Raw genomic sequence first — 20,589 nt, 5'->3', positions numbered from 1 at the left:
ACGTCTTTTGTTTGATTTTTAAAAAACAGGGCTTAAGACTGAAAAACTCTAATCACACCACAGGAGGAAGAGATGAGTGTAAAGCTTCTCTCCCATGTTCACAGGGCACAGAGAGTCTAAAAAATGTACATACTTATATGTTCCAGACAGCAATGATTTGCATCCTTCTGGATGCTTTCTTAATGCAGTTCGCTCTCTGGAAAATATATCCAGGACAGAGCAAGTTGCTGTTTTCCCTCCTGCAGTATGAATTATAGTGACTATTTCTGAATTAGTTTAATGGAAGTTCTTATCCTGCGGACATAAAGTACTATACTGCTGTCACACCTCATGCTACCAGTAAAATGTATTGGGGACACATCCATGAATGTGCCCCAAATAAAAAAATACCTCATCTTCTGAGAGCACCTAAAATACAATAGCACTGCAGAGAAATTAATTTTGTTTTCCATATGATAGATTGTCTGGTTGGAAGGCTCAACACCACATTGATTTTTTCTGTCCTGAGAAAGGCTCCCACTGCAGATTGACTCCAGGCTTGCCCCAGAAGATAATGGAAATAGAGTGCATTACAGAAGAGGCACACAGCATTGTACGCTGCTCTTGCATGCTCAGCCAGCTACCGGGAGCTTCAGTGGGAGCCTTAGAGCTAACCCATGTGTGTGCTCATCCAGTGAGGCATCTCAGGACAGGGGCACTGGCACAAACATACCAGCATCAATGTTACACAGAAACCATTTCACTGGGGTGAGTGAATTATTGGTTTGGGTTTGGCTCAGCAAGTGACACGTTATATAAAGTCCTGTGTAATGAGATACAAACCCACTGGGGGCCGGAAGGAAAGAAAACAAAGGAATCTGTTCAAATCTCTGCACTGACAACATTGTCCTGCCCCTGGGAAAGAAAAGAAGAATGAAGAATTTCTTTTAAATCATTGATGCCATCAGAGATACCAGCATTATATTGGTAAGGAGACTATGCAGCTAAAATTCCTTGGGGAAGAGTTTGAGTAAATTGTCCTCTTCTTAAGTGACAAGATGTTAATCCTCCATTTCTAACTTACCCTACTAGATTAGGTAAGTATGAAGATGCAGGTGACACAGAACACTTATGTCAAGACAAATAAAAGTTTGTAAAATAACCTCTAAGTATTGGCAATATCTCATATTTTGTGATCTGACTTTTGGGAATTGTTAATAGGTAAGGGATTTCCTGAAAGGGTGAAAGGGACCAACTGCGACAGATTTGCCATGTCTTATTCTTAGGTCTGTTTTCATTCCCATTTTATTCCTCTAACTTGAATCCCCTGGAGCTTGTAGTCTTCAGAAATTCCATTTCCATATCACCCTGTGCCTAATTATGGTAAGCAGGCATTGGCCCATCCTCTGCCAAAAAACATGAAAAGAGCACATCTCTGTTTCTTTCAGTATTTTAAAAACACTTTTCTGAATCACTGCTCATTTGACATTTTCTTTCTCCTTCCATTGTGCCACCTTGCCATATCTAACTGAAAGGTGTTATACCTTCTGTGATCAAGTAATGACAACTGTGCCGCACGTTTTATCAAGATCTGAATTTAATTACAGGATCTAAAAAGCCTAAGAAGGGATGAGCCTTTGTATTCCACTATTTCACCAGGATATCCAAGATGAAAAATAAAGGGGGAAAAAATCTGTCTGCAGACTCAGAGAAGCATTATTATATTGCATTATCTGACAGCAAGACCTGATAAGCTGTCAAATTAAAAAGCTGATTTGGGAAATTTTACTGCTACCACTTTTTGAAAAGAGACTTACTGTAGTGCTTTGTTTGGGTATCACCTAGGTTTTTTATTTAAAGACAGCAGCAGGATAGAACAATTTCATAATCTCTCAAAGGGCAGAAGTGCTTTTTTTAAAGCAAAAAAAAAAATTCCTTGACTTTGAGTATGCTGCAACAGAGGCTCGCCCAAAGAGAATGGGAAAATAAATTTCCATTTTTGTTAACATCAATCTTTCACATTGACAATAAAATTATACAGAATGTGAGACCTGGGTGCATGCTGACAAATACATTTAATCATAACCAAAAAGCAGTCAGAGCTGTATGAAATGAGAAAAACATGCAAGAAATCAGTTGTGCAATTACAAAGGCAAGGTAGCACACTGGCCTAGTTACATCCATCACTTAACTGCTGGTTTGTGTCTCAGTAACTTAGATGAATTTTTCATGTATTTTGATTCTTGCTTCCAGAATAGTTTCTTCCATCTTTATTCTGGAGAACTTACTGAATTGAGTTTTAAATAACTCCTTGTCTTATTTTTAGTTCTCTATGCCATTATTGTACACTCTGGTATAATGCCTCATTTTATTAATATTATAACTGGACATCATAACATGAATATAGGTAGATATCTGCTTCCTACAATAGGAAATTCTCATTGAGGATTTTGTTCAGACAAAACCAACAAAAAAACCCCACAATTTTTTCTTTGCTTTGGCTAAGTATTGGAGACATCATTGAAAAGTTAATTGTAGGAAACATTTTTTGATTGAGTGATCAGGAGTTGACTTAAATGAATATGAGGACAACTAAAAATAAGCCTGTAAATCAGATTCTTGATTTAAAAATAACAAAATTTGATAACGTGAAGGAAGTCAGATTATGCAATCAGTGTAAGGGGCTGGATTCAGCCAGGAACGACACTTGGAAATTCTATAAAGTATTAAAATGATTATTTTATTTTTTTCTAGTTTGCACCTGCAAGGTTAAAATATACTAGGGGAGACCTGCCAGACTGAACAACTACACTATCACAGGCTATGTTACAGGAGGTTAAAACCGCAGACTTGCTCAGTAAAGAAAGCAGGGCCTTTCAGAATTGAAAAAATAAATACTCAAGAAAAGTTGCCAGAATTTAAGCCCAAAGAATCTCCCAAAGAACTCAAACTCAATTCAAAAGCCAGAGATTCTAAAGTGCTATAAACAAAAAGAGATCATAGAGTCAAGGAGAATTACTTTATAGGAAAGCTAATGGTGATCCAAGGGAGTAGAAAGAATTGACTAACAGGAATGTGTTTTATACAGATCTCCACAGCTCTGAAAAGAGCAATGTACATATCCTCACTGAACTTGCATGGCCAGAAAGTGAGAAAGATGATCTATATCCCAGAACTTAAAAAGAAGAAGCCACGAGTTTTTAAATCCAGGCATCCAATGAGATATGCTATTTCTTGTAGAAGAGAACAGACAATGTAGTAGCTTTATATAAGAAGAATTTAAAAACTACCCAGTTAAGCATTTAGTCTGACCTTAGACATACAAGTTGCTTTAGAACAAATTTTAAAATAAATAATTAAAGACATGAAAGCAATTGGCAAATGAGATAAAATGCAAAACTTTACCAAATCATGTTAGGCTAGTTTAACAGCTGTATTCAACAAGCTAACTAATTTTCTAGATTAAGGAAATGTAGTATATCTAATTTTATGGATTTCAGTAAAGCATTTGATAGGATGCCATGTAGCAAATAATGGATTAACTCTAGAAAAAATACAGGAGTGAAAAGTGTATGGTAAAAAGCTGAATAAAAAAATAAAAAACAAAGAATAGCATTGAACAAGGATTTAATCTCTCCTCATTCCTCTGTCTCATGTAGAGACTGATATCCTGCTGCTGTAGCTATTGACAGACTCTGAATTCAAGTGCTGCTTGTCTTGCATCACACTCGAGGCTCCCATCTTCCTTCCAGGAACCAGCCCTGGAATTGTCTCCTCCCTGCAACTCCCACTTCATTCAGGTTCTTCTTTAGCTTCTTGGTGAATCATTCCTACAGATGATAAGCAGTCCTTGCTTATCACATTCAGAGCTGCCAATATGTCAACTGTACCATATTCTGGCCCTTATGTTCCCCGCTAAATTAACTACATTTGACAAAATAAAAAGGCTCAAGACATAGTAGGTGGGTCAGATGTACCAAGCTCTCCATGTATTTTGGGGAACTGATGCCATCTAGTTGAATGAGTGGAAGATCTGCGTGTGTTTTAGTCACAGAAACATGATAAACTCAATGCTGAGTTCTACATGGAGTTAACAAGAGGAATGCCATGGTGAATCCCAAATTGCATTAGACTGTGCCATAGGAGCTACCACAGAAGCCACTCCAGATACGACTGCAAGGAAAATCAATGGTTTTCTCCCAGAAAAACTACCTCAGTGGAGCTCCTAAGAAAGTACCCAAGCTGAGTTCTGCAATAAATCATAATTTGTATTTTTGTCACTAATCTCAGTATAAAGTGCCATCCACACAATGAAATCTGTAGATGACATGAAAGTAGACGTGGTGGTAATGTTGAAGAGGCTGCAGATACCAGTCAAGAGGAACAGAACCCTTCTGAATTAACAGAAGTGACACCAAAACCTAGACTACAAAGTGCAGGTCACACACTTAAGATATAGGACCAGTCACACCACTTCTTGCCTTAAACTGGGATACTCTGATTAGAGAATTCATGATGAAAGGCATCCAACAGGTAGTCAGCTACAGGATGACATTGGGCTTTCCAGTTCTGAGGTATGAAAAAGAAAATTAAGGTCTTAAAATGCAGAATTAATATCTGCATTTCTATCTTCATATATCCTTGAGGTCCTAGTGTTCTCACTACTCTCCATTTGCAAACACATATGCAGTTGAAAACCAAATTCAAAACAGAAACATCATCAAAGAAAGGTTATTGTGATGAGCAGAGAAATAAGAAAACTATTCTGAAAAAGACATGTAAGAACCAAGTGGGATGAGCTGGAAAGTGCTTGGACTGAAAGCAAAATAATTTATTAAGAGTAGGATGTTTCTTCTAAGTTGCCCTCTAAGAGAAACAATTTATGCAAAGAAGCAGACTTGACCCAGTACATTTTAATTTCTAATTTCTTAAGGTCTTCTATCACTAACCTTAGTTTTAAATACACATGCAGAAAAAAAAAAAAAAGGAAATGGGAATGGGAAGAAAAGCCATCCAAGCCACTAATCCTTTACAGGGAAAGTGACCCATTGATTTAAATATAGTTCCATTAATATTTCTTTAGCATTCTAAACATTCTCAGAAATTGTTTTTTGACTGATAATGAAAATAATCCATGAGCTGTGTACAGCATTAAACCTTTGTCTTGAGCCAGTGCAATCAATTAAAAATATTTTCTATGAAAATTCAAATTATCTTACCCATGTGCATTATCTTTCATAGATCAACTTTACTTTTACTGCTACGATACATATTCAACAGAGTCAGTTGTCCTTTTAACTCTGAGATAAGAAGAGAAAATGCTTTCTTTCGTTAAATTGTTTAAGCCAATGAAGATTTTGCAACATCTCTCATTCTAGAAAAAAAGCAAATAAATTGCACAAAACCAATAATTTCAAATTTTAAAAATGTAAAAATTTGGGATTATTAAATTTTTTTTATTTCAAAATATCTTTCTATATTTTTCTAACTTTTTTCCATTTTGTTTTTTCATTGTCTGTTAAAGGAAGCACATGTGTTTAAATTCTTCATTCACTAATATTTTTCCCTCTGTAGTAATCTTGAATTTGTCTTTCTAACAGCCTGTATGGTTTCTAACTTTTATATTAAAAATGCAATGTTATTCAATATATAACAAGCTTTAAATGATCATGCTTCCATTGAAAAACAATTTATTTACTTCTTTGATTTTCATTAGGTAGGAATCTGTGACCCTGTTCTCCCTAAGACAGAGTCTGATCCATCAAAGAACTCAACCTTTCCCACCAGGGCTGGGTAAATTCTTCCTGAATATTTTCACATGGAACTTCATCAAAGACTTTTTACAAATTAAAAACCCCAAGTATATTAACTCATTCATATTTATACCCCGTATCTCCTACGAAACCAGAGTAGGTTGAACTATAACAGGTACCAGCAAACATTCCCAAGTGAAGACCTTAGCATAAACAGAACCCCAGGGAGATGTGACTCCATGGACACATAAATGGCCATAAATAACATTGATGAGTTTTGTTTTCCAGATCAGGGAGAGTGAGACTTTACTTGGTCACAAAACAGCTACTGATTTAGCTGGAATTTTCCCCATTATCTTCTTACTAATTCCCTTGACTAAATATTTTAGACCTACATCTTCCACTTCCAAAGCCTGATTTTACACATGTGGCATAAATTTATACATAAAGTGTTTACTTGCACATTCTTCTACAGATTCTACAGATTCCCAGATGGAGAGCTCCTGAGAAACCCTCACAATTTTTCCAAACACTGTTATCTCCAAGGGAAGTAACGTCTTATGAGATGTCCTTATTTCACTGCCACTGCTGGTTTCCCGCAGCAGGCAAATGACATCCTAACCAGGAGACACGGGGCACACTGTGTTTTACAGAAGCTTAATTGCTTAACTCTTTTCTTTTCTTAATTGCTTAAGTCTTTTCCATTGGACTTCCTTCTGGGCATAAGGGCAGTTTTTATTTTGCCTTTGGGAACAATCAATGAGAGATTCCTCCAGGTTTGTAAGCTTTGCAGCTTATCAGATGATGGTGTTTCCTCATATCCTCTATGTCTTACCATCAGGATTGAGGGATGACAGATCTGATTGTAGGAATCAAAACTCTGGCCATAGCAAAGGAACACACATTAGAGACAATCAAGATGGATTCTTTTATCCAAATTAGGAACTCAGTGAGAAAAAAGGCACAGGCAATGTGTTGCTGGACAAATAGCTAACAGTCAGAAGCTTCTGTTATTTTCCTGTGAAGCAGCCTGAAAGTTCTGTGTCCAAACAGCAGTGGCCAGGGACGTTTGAAAGTTTGCTCTGTGATACAAGGCAAAGCAACCAGTGGGTGATCATTTACTTTTTAGATTCCTACATCACCTTGACCATTATCCTTTCTCACGGATGTGGTGATAACAGGCTGACTGTCCCTTTTATTAGAATATTCAAAGACACATTTGTGAAAGTGCTTGAGATGTCCCCCTACCACCACACTTATGCCTGAAAAACAGCTTTGACCCTCTTCAGAAGAGGCTGTAGGGGCTTGAATTTGGAAGCTGTTTCTAAGCCAATAGTAAACAAATTAAGCAAGTACATGGATCACTTGGGAAAAGCTAATCCATTCCTGGAGAAACAAATGTACTGACACAAATGTCTCCTGTTAATTTTATAGTCAATCTGAACACAGAAAAACCAAGACAAATGGATGTTATTTACCCTAAATGGGATACATGGTAATAGCTGATTCCTAGCATTTATCTTAAATTACGTGTATCCCATGAAAAGGTGACAGACATTTTTTCTATTTTCTAGAATACAGGGACCAAGAGAAACATTCAAATGATGTGTCCCTTTCCCTTAGCCCTTGGTTGTTCTGCAGGAACAACCTTTATCCCACAGATCCAAAGAGAGTTCCTAAAGGCAACACATGTGATTCTCAGCTCTTTAATCAAAAGCAAATCACCAAAAAAAAAAAAAAAAAAAAAAAAAAAAAACTCAAACCAACTAACCAAAAAAAAATAAAATTAAAAAAAAAAACCAAAACCCAGCAGGGAATTTTTCTATATTATACCAAAGCCCTTACAGCTGGTGATTGCCATATTGCAGAGGTACTGGCACTTAACATAATGTCTATTTGCTCTTCTGCCAGCATCCATGGTCTCTCACACAGGTTCTTTGGTGTCTGTGCTCTGTCATGATTTATCCCTCCTAATCACAGAGATGCATCTGTTCCAGCAGTCTGGCAATGCTTTGGACAAGCTCTTTTCTGCAAGCAATGTGGGTGACATGCTCACGCTGTCAGATCTTGGTCTGTCAGACACATCCCTGACATGTCCTGACCCATGGGGTACATGAGGACAGCTGTGACAAAGTTATGCTTTTCTAAGGCTAAGCAGAGATCCAGGGATGACTGGGAGGGCATCATTTTGGATATTTGCCTACATCAGACAATACCTTCCAAACTGCTGCAGGGTCCCAGGAATGCTGAGCCTTCTCAGCAGACTGAGCAGCTTTGAAACCATGGACCCATTGCCCAATATCTAATAGGTCATTTTCTAGATAGAAAATTCTGCACCAGTCTGAATTATGATGGAAGTCATGAAGAGAAAATCCTCACTGGTAAAATGATAGTTGTGCTGTGTGTTCTAAAGAATCATTGGGCAAACTGCCTTTGGCCTGAGAAAGCGTAGAGTTAGTGTCAGAAAAGTGATTCTGAAATTCTTTCACAATAAGTGGTGGTTATTGTGGCTTTAAAATGTCCTCTACCTTGTTTTGATACACTTTTTCTGACTAATAAAAATAGACACACTTCACTACCAAGGAAAAAAAAATGAGATAATTAAGGAAACTCTTTTTCATGATAAATAGATATGATTACAAGCACTATTATGATAAAGATTTGGGTTTTTTCCCCTCCTCCCTTTCTGATCTTATGTGAAACACATTTTCTTGCAGGAAAGGAAGAAAATGTTGTTTCAAATTAAATAAAATGCTTTGTTCTCAGATTATCTAAGTCCCCTGTAAACACTGGGAAATCTTGACATGAAAAGTCAGAACATTTTATTCAGAAAGTACTGAAATTAATAGTTTTGTATTACTAAAACAATTTTCTTTTTTTTTTTTTTTAATTTGACCAAAATTCTTAGTTCAGTTTGACACAAATTAGAAAGTTCTTTGTTTTATGCAAGCTTAGGAAACTGACAATTCAATGTAGAATAATTACCTAACTGAAGTTACAAGAACAGCCTCTTCACAGAAGCAGCTGGAGCTGCTACTGTGGAGCAGTCTCATCACGACAGTAGCCAGCCATTGGGAAGGGAAATTAAAACTAGACAGTGAAGCAGACAAGATAAGCCACAAGGAGTAGAAAGGATCTGCATGGAAATAGGGATAGTCTATTGATTAGGAGCTCTGACTGAACAGTCAGCAGTTTTCTCATTCCCATTTAATATAATCATAAATTTAGCTTCATCCAGATAAGTTTATGTGAATTCACTATCTGAAAAGGAGGTCAAGATGAAATACTAAAGTTCTTTGGGAAGGTGCAGAAGGTTGGTGATAATTCAGCAGAGACATAACACTGAATTTAGTTAAGACAGATGGAATAAATAAATCGAGTGAAGATATGGGCATCTTAACTATCAAAAAACTACAGTGTGCCACTCACAATCACAGGGCTATGCACCAGCCATAAACACAAGAAATGGGGAAAACAAAATCAACATTTAATAAAGGGCAGAAATTGAAGTGTACATCCTCACAGCTCTAGCATTTTATTCAGAAAAGTGACAAGAAAGAAACTTCAGAGTAAAAAATTACTTTGATGGTAGTCTTGAAGAACATACATATGTAAATCCAAACTTGTGTTTCTGAAAATCATCCAGCCATTTCAGGATACTGAAATCTTCATATTTGTGTAGGACTAAAACACATTTTTCCCAACTATATTTCAAAAAACAACCATCCACCTTAACTAGGATAATCATCCTCTACCGCTGACCCCTGCCTCTTTTCCTTTTACAGCTCTCTCATTTCACACCCACTCGATATAAATTGAAGGTGCATTAGCCCAGAGAAAACTCAGATCTACTGGGATCAAGAATGATGTCACAGGAGAGACAGACTACATTCTATTCGTCTTCCAGGGTCACTCTTTTGCATTTTGTGCAGCTCTTGGGTAAAACACACAGAGCCACCACAGAAGCTTTGCGAAATACTGCCATGCCATGTTGTTTTGCAATACCAGCTGTTATTGAGCCTTGGGTATCCCTACCCACAGCAGATACATGGGGCTGGATGAAGGATACATAGTCAATGAAACTGGAAAATCCTGAGTCTCTGACCAGAAAATTCTCTCAGAAAATCTTCACCGAGCATTTTAAGGCACCAAATACAAACAAGCAATGCCTTGTAATCAGGCATCCCAATCTGAAGAGTAATTCTGAGAAAAATCTTTCCTCATAAAGAAAGACCTGATTAGTTGGTATGCTTTAGACAACCAAGTGATTATTCAATTTTATCTTTGAAAAAAAAAAAAAATTCCAGCATATGTTAGTATAGCAACTTTACCAATTAGGCTGCCTCGATTTTATTATTAACTAAAAAAACCCAAAACAATAAGACTGGCAAATCTGATGGAGCAGCACAGAGAGAAAAGAGAAAGGTGTGTCTTGATGATCGATTTCTGGGAAGGCAGAAGAGATGGAAGGTGAAAAGGGGGAGAATAGCAGCAAAAAGCAATGCTATGGCATAGAGGAGTCTTGGCAAAGCAAAGAAAATTACAGGCCAACAGCAGTCTTAGAAGATCCAGCAATGAAACAAGCCAAGGGATTCAGTACCACAGCTAATGAAGTAACTAAGAATGCCTTGAATTGCAGTCTCCACATAGAGTGCCCATGGAAGCTCAAGAAGATCTAATTTTTTGGGGTCTTTTTGCAAAGAAAACGTCCAACATTCTTCCACTCCACCAATCCCATCCCAAGGAAATCACTTTATTTTCTATATTGATCTTTATTCAGTATAAACAAGCTCTATGTGCCACTAGCTTTAGAACTCAAGGCTTCTTTTTGTGTTTGAGCCTGTCCAGGAGCTCCCTGTTCATTCAAACAGACCTCCTGGCATGTTTGACTGACTTCCTCTTTGTCGGGATGCATCAGTCCCAAGCTTGGAGGTGGTGAATTCATGCTCATCATTTAGGTAAAAAACAAAAGAAACAAAAAAACACCTCAAGTGTATTTTTTCCCTTTGTGCTGAATAGGTCTTGAACACAAATGATAACAAGTCCTCCCCAACTTACACCTTATTTCATCAACCATTTCCCAAACCCTTTAAAATTAGAAAGCTAGGGGCCACAGGGGAAACAAGAATATCTGAAAGATCACTGGAGATATTTCATTCAGTATCCCCCTTTCTCTCAAGAGTTTATCACCTCTCATAGATGCGTCTAACTTAGAAACCATTAATGGCTCTAATTGCCAGAGCTGTCATTCATTCATAGCACATTAGAATACAGGTGGGTTTTTTAACAACTTCTGCTATATATAGTTCCTTTCCCAATACATACTTTCATTATTTCATATATTCTGAATTATTTCCAAGAAATTATCTGAAGGTTTATATTTCACATGTGGATTTTTTTTTTAACTTTTTTTCTTTTTTTTAATAGCTGGACTACAACTGAAATGGAAACAACAATAACAAAAATCTCCATCCTAAATGCTAATAATTAGACCAGGGAATGGCTTATGCATTCCTTACTAGTGAAACAGACCCTCCTGCTGCACTCCACCCTCAAAAATGAAGAATTTTCTACTTTTAAACCAATAAGTCGGAACTGTCATTTGCGCAATCGGCATTCTGGGTTTGCATATATGCCTTCATTTACACCTCTAGATTTGCTGCCTTTTGCTTAATATAAACACATAGAGCAACTGTTAGGCGATAACTTGCAGATGCATAAGTTACCATTAATGGCTCAGTAGTCCTACTCAATAAGAAAGGGATTGCATATCTGAAAAACCTGTTGCCTTTAAAAAATGAGTAAAATTAGCAGCATAGTAATCCTCAGTGCACAGCATTTGCATAAAATTAAATATGGGCCTGCTCAAGACAGCTCTGCCATCATACTAGTGGTCCTCTTCAAGTTACCAGCATCATGTGCATAAATAATATCCTGTAGTTTGCATTTGGAGTTAAGGCACCTCAGTTTGAGTGGCTGGCTGTACAATTGATAACTGTGATGCCATTTGGTTTGTGTCTGCTGGAATACTTCTGCTAAATTCATAAGCTTCAGATTGCTGTAATCTTGTAGTCAAAGAACACAGACAACCTTTTCCTCAGTAAATGTTTCACCCCATCACTTGGGGATAGACTTGTGAGTAACTTTAAACTGTGTAGCTTTTGTCAAAGCCTTTTTTTTTCCCCGCTAAACCAAAAGTGCAATAAAAACAAATGATAGCAAGAAACAAACCTACTACTTCATGCCTTGATAACTGCATTTTTCCACTTGCTGTAATAACTTGAATTTGGGCTTTTAAACTCACTTAGGAAATGCCATCATCATAAACTGTATCACTCAGGATTCTTTTAACTACTTCTGTAGCTACTAAAACACTTCAAAGGAGCTGATATTGCATTAGGAGAGGAGCAAAAGGAGGCAAACTCCAGGAACCCCCCCACCCTCTTAGTGCCAGGTGTTTGTGTGAGGCCTTACCTGCTGGGTAACGCTCGATGATGGGCCAGTTGTCCACCTGTAGGGTGGCATTGCCACCACTCCTCGTGAAGCGAACCACGTGGTACTTCCCATCGTTAATGATGGCGTTCATCTCTTCGATGGCGATGTCATCTGTCCCAACATTAAATTTAACTCCAATTTTTCCCTGGTGCTGCAGGGTTTTGGGGGAAAAAAAAAAGAAGAGGAAGAAGAAAAAGAACTAATTAGGAGTTGTTTTAGAAGGAATTGAGACAGTGTGTCATACAGGGAAAGATTTCTAACAACATCTTCTCTCCTCAGATGTAACTTCTGAAGGTTCGCGTGTGGCAGTGACAAACCTCCTGAAAGCTTAGGAAGTCTGGGACATGTTTTTGAAGGATAATTGATATTCCAAATGAGTTACTTCACCAAATTGAGCTCTCTCCTTTTACAAGAGATTCAGATCAAGATGAGGACAGGGGAAGATGGAGGAAAGCTCAAGGTTTCTGTCTTTGTCCTCTCCCTCACCTCCCTGAAGATTAAACAAAAATTTTCCTTTTAGACTTTCAAAATAGAAAAGCCTTACTGTGTCACTTGGAAGAGACAGAGGAAGTTTCTGGCCATGAAAGCCAAGTTCCAGCCCTGCTTTTCCTTTTTTTCAAACCTTGTTCATACCTAGAGCCTTCAAAAATTGTATAAAAGAAGGAGATGATTTTTTTTTTCACTTGGAGAGATTTTTGGCATCACATTGTAGCGAATCTGAATCATTAAGCCAAGATCACACTGGCTGATTAACAAGGATTTCCCTGTTCAGAGCCAGAGAGCAGGAAAAGGAATTTACTGACACAGGGATGTGGTATTGTGGTATTGTTCTCACTAAGGCCAGAGACTTGGTTTTTTTTTGCTGGGATTTGTCTATAAACTTCTGTGTTTGAGTGCTCTTGGGGCTAAGGGGACTTCCCATGCACACCAATACCTGGAAGCAAGGCAGTAGATTTTCCAAATGATTGTCATATCAGCATGTTTTCATTTTTATTGACTTTTAATTATTAAAATGTTCACTCTAATGGGACACCTGCATTTTAATAAAGTGTTTTAATATCTATTGAAATTAACTTAAGGGCTTTGAATTTTTTTTTTCTCCTATAAAATCAATTCTATTCTTCAATAAAGGTATTTATTACACTGAGGAGAAAAAAAAGAAAAGCACTGCACAGTATGAGATTAGGGACTTATTCACAATAATTGGTAATTCACCATGAAATTTCATGTTTCTGGAACTTGTACATCGTTCTTTAAAGTTAAAAAATTCACAAAGTTTTTACATGACCAGATGAAACACAATGAAATATTTTACTTGGTATGTCTTGGTAATTCACATCAAATCTTCCAAAACCAGTTTCACCTCTCTAGCAGAGCTCTTGTATCTGCTCTCTCTTTTTCTTACTACCCTAGCACTGCTTCCTGCAATTAAGTGTGTTCTGCAGCTCCTTGTCTCTGGAAGTCCCCCAAGCAAAGAACTCAAGAGTTTGTCCATTTTATTCTCTTTTTAAACATCTGACTTTATTTTCCAGCACTGCTTGCATTCTGTAGTTACACAGCTGAGCAGTTGCTGAACACTTCTGCAGTTCCTCAACATTCTGGCCTGATGCTCTCAGCTCCTCAGCCATGACTTTTTCTGAAACTACTAAAGGACCATTCCCTCATGAGATTCGTAGAATGAGTCTGAAAAATATTTTTTGTTGGCTCAGTTGATTGACAATGTTCTAAACAATGTTCTAAACACTCCTGTATTTTATTCCTTGTGGATTGTTTTATTATTTCTCCATTTGTTGGTCCTACTTTTCCATGTCTACAGAGTGTCAATAAGGGATCCACCTTATCCAATTCATGCTCATCTTCTTTTGCCTCTGGTATGAGTTGCATAGCAATTTCCCAGTTATCTTGGAAAGGTAACTGTACATCTTCTTAATTTCATCCGCTTCAACTAGACTCAGAATACATTTCTCCCATTTTTTTTTCCCATGGAAGTTTATTTGCTTCACCTGTTTCATTCATATGCTTACTCTCTTTACACAGAAATATATACAAAGAAAATTAACATTGTCCTGCTTTAAAGCAATCTCCTCTTTTACTAATTTTTGAAATGCATAAAACCAGCATGTAATGATAATGGTGTATGCAACTTCTCTTAGTACTTTCAAGAAATCAAAGGCTCTGAGGATTAAATAGAGCCAACTAATTTTACCATGATTCATAATTACACTATTCATAACCTACACTTTATATACCAGTTTTCTTATTTGCTATATATATATGCATATACATATATTATTTTAGATATTTTTAAAAATGACAAAGGAAACAAAGCACTTTAAAGTGAATATAAATGGTGGGGGTAAGAAGAAGTGGCATACATATCACATATATCAGCAATTTTTCCAAAGTTACAGCACGTGGGGCTGCAGCCAAGTTGCCATTTACAAATGCCCAGGTATTGGTAAGTGAAATGAATACTTTGTAGACTTGAAAGCAGACTTTCAGCCTTCCTTTACAGATATATGCCTTCTAGTGAAAAACCCCCAAGTTTTCCCGATTTCCCTACTTTTGTACAGAAATACTATGCACAGACACCAAGCATGCAGATGCAAGAGCAAATAATCACCCTAAAAGCTGGTAACATATTACAGTGATTCTTTTGTCTTTTTTTTATAATGTGTTTGTGTATCTGAAACCCCAAAAAACAATTTTTAAAGGTTACATTTAATTTTTTACACTTTACACTTTTACACTTCTCCAGCACCAGTGGCCATCTCTGTAACACCTCCATAAAACAAGGAAGCAAATCGGTGTTTCAAGTTGAAGACTGCCTGATTATTATATCCATATTTAAGTTTGACTTGTGGACATCACATCAAACATTATATGAATTGCAACCCCATTGTGCGCAGCCCTTTAGAACCACAAAACAAAACATGGTGCTGCAATAAGCACCTTTCTATGTAGATAGGGGGTTTCCTAAACCATTGCATTATCATGCAGGAATTTGAGTCACTGCACGCCTCCCCCACTTCAAGGTAACATTGTTTTTCATTTGTCTTTGTCACATTTTTTTTCATCTGTCTTAGGTTAAGACCATGTGCACACATGTCCATTATTATGGATCAGCTGACATAAAATAACCAGTTGAGATAATTTGATCTCAGCCCTCAGCCTTATTATGCTTAATTTAGTGGGCCTGTAACCTTTTAGAAAGAGATGTTTTTTATATTTCCTCTTTTTTTTTTTTTTGAGCAATATAGTAGTGCAGAAAGGAAAGATACTGATGAAACTGAAGCCTATTAAATTACTATTTTCACTTTGCCAGCTCTAGTTGCATAGTAAAGTGGTAGAAATTTTCCTTTATCACTTGTTCATTCAAAATAATCTTAGAAGTCATCCTTCCTGTCAGCCTCAGACAAATGCTGAGTGAGAGGTTCCCTCTTCAGCACCCCACTGATGGGCACTACAGAAATGTCTGTGCATCACTAAATACTGCAGTAAGTCAGCACTCCTGTTGAATGGTGCTATCCCTGCCAATGACCCAAAACAGTACAAGCTTACATTTGACAAGAAAAGATGATAATTTCAGAGCTCCCCTGGTAAAAATCAGCTCTGTACACACAGCTCATAGAAGCCTACTGCACTGTTTATGGTTCTCAACCTGTTTTCTTTTTCTCAGTCTTACCCAGTTGTAAGAGAACATAATAATGGAACCAAATCCTTTTCCTACTGTGCTTTTATCTATTCCATACTGCTAAGGACACAATAACAGAGCAGAGTCATGCAGGAGGCGGGAGAGTTTCCAAGAAAGGCCAAAAGAGAGGAGGGATGCATTTCAAGAAGTGGCTTAAACATTGTCTACAGAAATGATTTTGAACCTCAGATCCAAAGGTAGTATGAATAATGCTAAATCCACCACATCACCACCACTGCTCCCTGGGCCAATGCAGCACAGGGACCTCGGATTCATCTACAGACACCCCGTGACACTCTGAGCCCCAGCCAGCAACTCTCCAGAAACACCAAACTTTTGTTTTGGAGGTGCTTTGGCCACGTACCTGTCCTGTTTCTGAGGCCGAGATAAATATGTTAATGGCTTCAAAGCAGTTGGATAAAGCCATGAGACAGCTCCAATTCTATGCTCCTAATGTGCTCTGAAACGTTGGGAGCTTTGATTGCTCCAGTAGTGTGGGATGTGTATGTGTGCACGTGTACATACCAATCACTTCAAAATGCTTTGTCTTCAAAAGCTTTGGCAGCAACTGCTGTAATCTAGCAACTCCAGTGGAGTATTTTCCAGCCTGTTTTATGAATTGTGTACTCTAAATACTTAACAGACTTCTGATGAGGCACCAGGAATGCTGATGAACCTGAGAACCAAGCAAGAAAGGTGGAATACAAATCAAGCCAGAAGCTGATATTGCAGTTTGTTCCCAGTTGGACTCTAGTTCAGTGTTACCAATCTGCCAAAATGCAGTAAAACCAATGCTACTATTTTTTATATATATATATAAACATATTTTAAAATATATATATATATTATTGATATTTCACATATATTTTAATATATATATATTATTGATATTTCCTATAACATGAGCAACACTTTGCTGCTCTCTGTAGCAATAACTCTGGAATTAGTCAAACATGAGTGATGTAAATTTGGCACAACAGTAGTTTTAGAACAGACTGCAAACAACCTAAGCTCATAATACTTACAACCTTTAACCACTTCCAAGGAAAAGCAATAACACTGGGACTCCCACAGGTGGACAAATTGAGAAGAAAAAATTCAAGGGTGCCAGCTTGCATTTTATATCATCAGCCCCTGAGGCACCACTGTCTGATGAATGCAGTAACAAGGTCTTAGAACTAACTGAAAGTTTACTTAGATTTTATTGAAGTGTAAGTTTCTTTAGTTTTATTAAGACTGATTACATTTTCACTCAAATGTAATCAGAGCTTAATATTCTATATGATAGAAAGCTGTGCAAAATAATTAAAATTATGTTTGGGTTTCTCAACCTTTTAAGGAGATGCATATTTTAAAATAGCACTGCTTGCTTCAGAAGGTGAGGGATATACAACAGACAGAAGATACACTTGAACGCCAAGATTAATGGAGTAACTATATATTTTTTAGTCTAACAATCCATCATTATTTCTTATTACCATCTGATATATTCCAGAGGAAATGCTTCCTGGAAAAGACACAGAAGATACAAATCATCTGGGAAGAGTTCTTTGAATAAAGGCATCTCTCACACTGAATATAAAAGTTTACTGAATACTGAGTTTTGAATTCATTCTCTTGGGTTTTACATCATTAACCTAACACTACTTTTTTTTGTTATTGCTTTTCTCTATGAGAATTGACAAATATCCAACCTATTTTTTCCTACATTAACTATTAACCCCTTTTTAGTCAAATGCAAGAAAAGACACCACAGAAACAGGCATTCTCCTGTCATACCTCATCCTGAGTACGTACAGTCAGGTTTTGTGCCCTTTCATAAATTCAGAAAGGCATTTCAGAAAGGCTTTCAGCATATCATTGCAGAAAATCCAGGAGGGGTGTGAAACCTCTATCAGAGTGCTGGTAAGCAAAGTTACTAGTCAGAGGCTGGCACTTCAAGCAAGGAAGCAAAGATTTCTGATAGGATGTGTCCACCTGGTACTTAGTCTTTTGGCAGCTCACAAGTGGGAAACTCTTTGTTTTTTCTTTCTTTTCCTAAAAGTTGGTAATGTGTAGCTAGTGTGGAAAAGCAAAGAAAACAAAACAACCCAAACTTCCCCTTTTTCTGGTTCCCTGGTGAGAACACTAAGCTATTCCCAGAGGTCTTTCTTGCAAGTTCTCACCATTTATTTGCAGCATTTATTTTCCCAATATTTCTTTATTTCTCAAATTCACATCTCTGTAGACCTTAGGTTATGAGAGAAAAAAAACCAAACAAAAAACCCAATAAAAAACAAAAACAAAAAAAAATCCAAACCAAAACAAAATAAACAATTCTTTTCCATTTTAATCAAAGAAACCGGTCCTGATAATTATACAGAAAAGCTTAAAACCCAAACCTTTGCAAGATATTCTTGGCAGACCAAGAGGAAGAACTGAAAATCATGTTAAATCATCACCGGGCTTGAGTGGTGGCTGGAATCCAAATGTGGCCCTTGGATTCCTGTGAGAAGAGTGGTCAGATCTACACTACCCATTTACACACAGCCTGGTGGAAATGCAATCCTGGCATCAAAATGCTGCCTAGCACTGTGCTATGCCACTGTTCAGATTATTCACAGAGGAAAAATGTCTTCAGATCCAGAAATATTACCGGTATTTCCTGCAGCACCCGTGAATGCTCACCTAAACACAAACACACCTTTTTCATCTACGCCAAGATCCTTTCAGAGACAGTACAAAGCAGCTGAACAACAGATCAATAATGACAAATATACAGCAACATTTTTTATTCCTCTAGTTTCAGGATACTCAATTAATTGTCCTATGAATTTTGTAGAAGAGACATGGAGGGAAAATTTGCATCATATTTCACTCTACTGTTTTACTCAGAATTTCTGTAAGACCCTTTAATAAACCTTTACATGACCCCAATTTCATGCCATTAAGTTATCTAGGCTTTCTAAATCGATACAGAAATAATAAAAATTCATTGTTCATCAGATGTCCCTGGTTAAAATACAAGAAATAGCACTGTCACTGTAACAACATTATGTATGCAAATATATACAGATGCTACCAGAGTTACTGCTCTCCTAAACATTGGCCAATAAAAATTAAGCCTCTTCTAGCCTTAAACCAATGACCCTTAAAAGATGCAAATGAAGTATGGGCTCAGCATTCCACTAATTTACAACTGAGCTGCACTTCGAAAAAGAGACACCTAAGTGGCTCACTAGGTAAAAGGAGCAACACGTGGCATAACAATATAACAATTTTTTTATGTCCACAAGTGCCATCTGTGTAACCCACAGAACAAAATTTTTGGAAAGACGATATCATGAGAGCACTCACTCACTGACCCAGCATTTCAGGGAAAGAAGCAACTACCCTTTACTACTGTGAAGAAAAATGACTGTTATCACTTAATCACTTTTCTGCTTTCAAACAATTGTCCTCACAGTCTGATTTACAGTGTTCTGGCAATTTGATTTATACATAAAGCTCAGCAAGCAGAAAATATAGAAATATTTATAAATCTACAGTTCTGACACTTCAACTCTTAGTCTTCAGTCTTCCTGTTTAGTTTTAAACATTGCAATTCTCACTGCCATGTATTTTGGATGTATTATTTCAGGTTACCCTAATGATGAATTCCTGAGACAATACAATTACCTGAACAACAAACCCTTGAAATGCAGCAGTTATGAAAGACATATGGTGTAGAGCCCATAGCAGCAACATACTGCATCTTATTATCCACTCAGCATCATTATTGCAGTACACAAAATTAAGTTTTTCTGAGAAAATATGCAGTAAAGAACAATTTAAGTAGCCAGCTCTTCATGTGGTATTTCTTTCAAAATAGACTGTTTCACAGAAATACCTTGACCTTGCCAGTGTCTTACCCAGGGGTTTTAGTCATGATGAGATGCTATGGATGGTTTGAAGAGATGCTGTTCACCAAACAGAGCACAGTTTAATGGAACAAAGTGTTAACTACTGGCCAAGGTAGCTCACAGGGCTTGGCTTTGCTCTGTACACTTATTTTCTATGTAGGCAGACATATTGAGTACCTTAAACACAGGATGAGGAGTTCCATGCTCATTGGAAGCTCCAACTACTCACAAATTGCTTCCGAATGGGCACAATGAGATTTGAAAATCAGGCTTGATTTCCAGTTTGTCATAGTGGTTTTATACAGAGGTTTTTAAAACAGTGTTCCTGGAACTTGCTACATCGTACAAAGGTGCAAAACAAACAAGTAGCACCCTGGTGTCAGTATAATCTAATCCACACTGAAATTTGTCCTGGCTTAAGGGCATTGATTTCTGTGTTTAGAAAGGTTTCAGAGGATTCTTCTGATAATTTGTGTGTCTGAAACAAATTCAAAGTCAGAATGAGTAGGACGTATAACTGGGACCAGAAGTGAAGAATCAGCAAATTCTCAAGCAGGCTTTCATGCTAAATGATTAATAGACATATGATCAACACACATGCTCATTTTTGAGAATCTAGGACAAAGGACTTTTCATACTAAAAGCTTGTAACGAATTATTAAAAACCAATAATGGCATTGGACAGCCAACTCCTATTGAGCTTTAATGAAAAATGAACACCTACCTGTCATTCACCTTTGATAAGCTCCCCTTTAATATTAACCAGGGTCTTGAATATTTCCAGATT

At 37.2% G+C, this 20,589-nt stretch overlaps 1 protein-coding gene across 38 annotated transcripts in view; it reads right to left on the bottom strand.

Annotated features, from left to right (window-relative positions):
* NRXN1 (neurexin 1) overlaps positions 1 to 20,589 on the bottom strand; it is a 668,143-nt gene that overhangs the window by 107,889 nt on the left and 539,665 nt on the right. For all 38 annotated transcript variants that reach the window (XM_030269639.4, XM_030269642.4, XM_030269660.4 and 35 more), the window contains one exon: positions 12,207 to 12,378. In XM_030269639.4, coding sequence (XP_030125499.1) covers positions 12,207 to 12,378 — 172 coding nt within the window. The remainder of the gene's footprint in view (positions 1 to 12,206; positions 12,379 to 20,589) is intronic.

The sequence above is a fragment of the Taeniopygia guttata genome, chromosome 3 (genome assembly GCF_048771995.1).
Source record: "Taeniopygia guttata chromosome 3, bTaeGut7.mat, whole genome shotgun sequence".
Classification (NCBI taxonomy): Eukaryota; Metazoa; Chordata; class Aves; order Passeriformes; family Estrildidae; genus Taeniopygia; species Taeniopygia guttata.
This window is presented reverse-complemented; position numbering and strand designations above follow the sequence as displayed.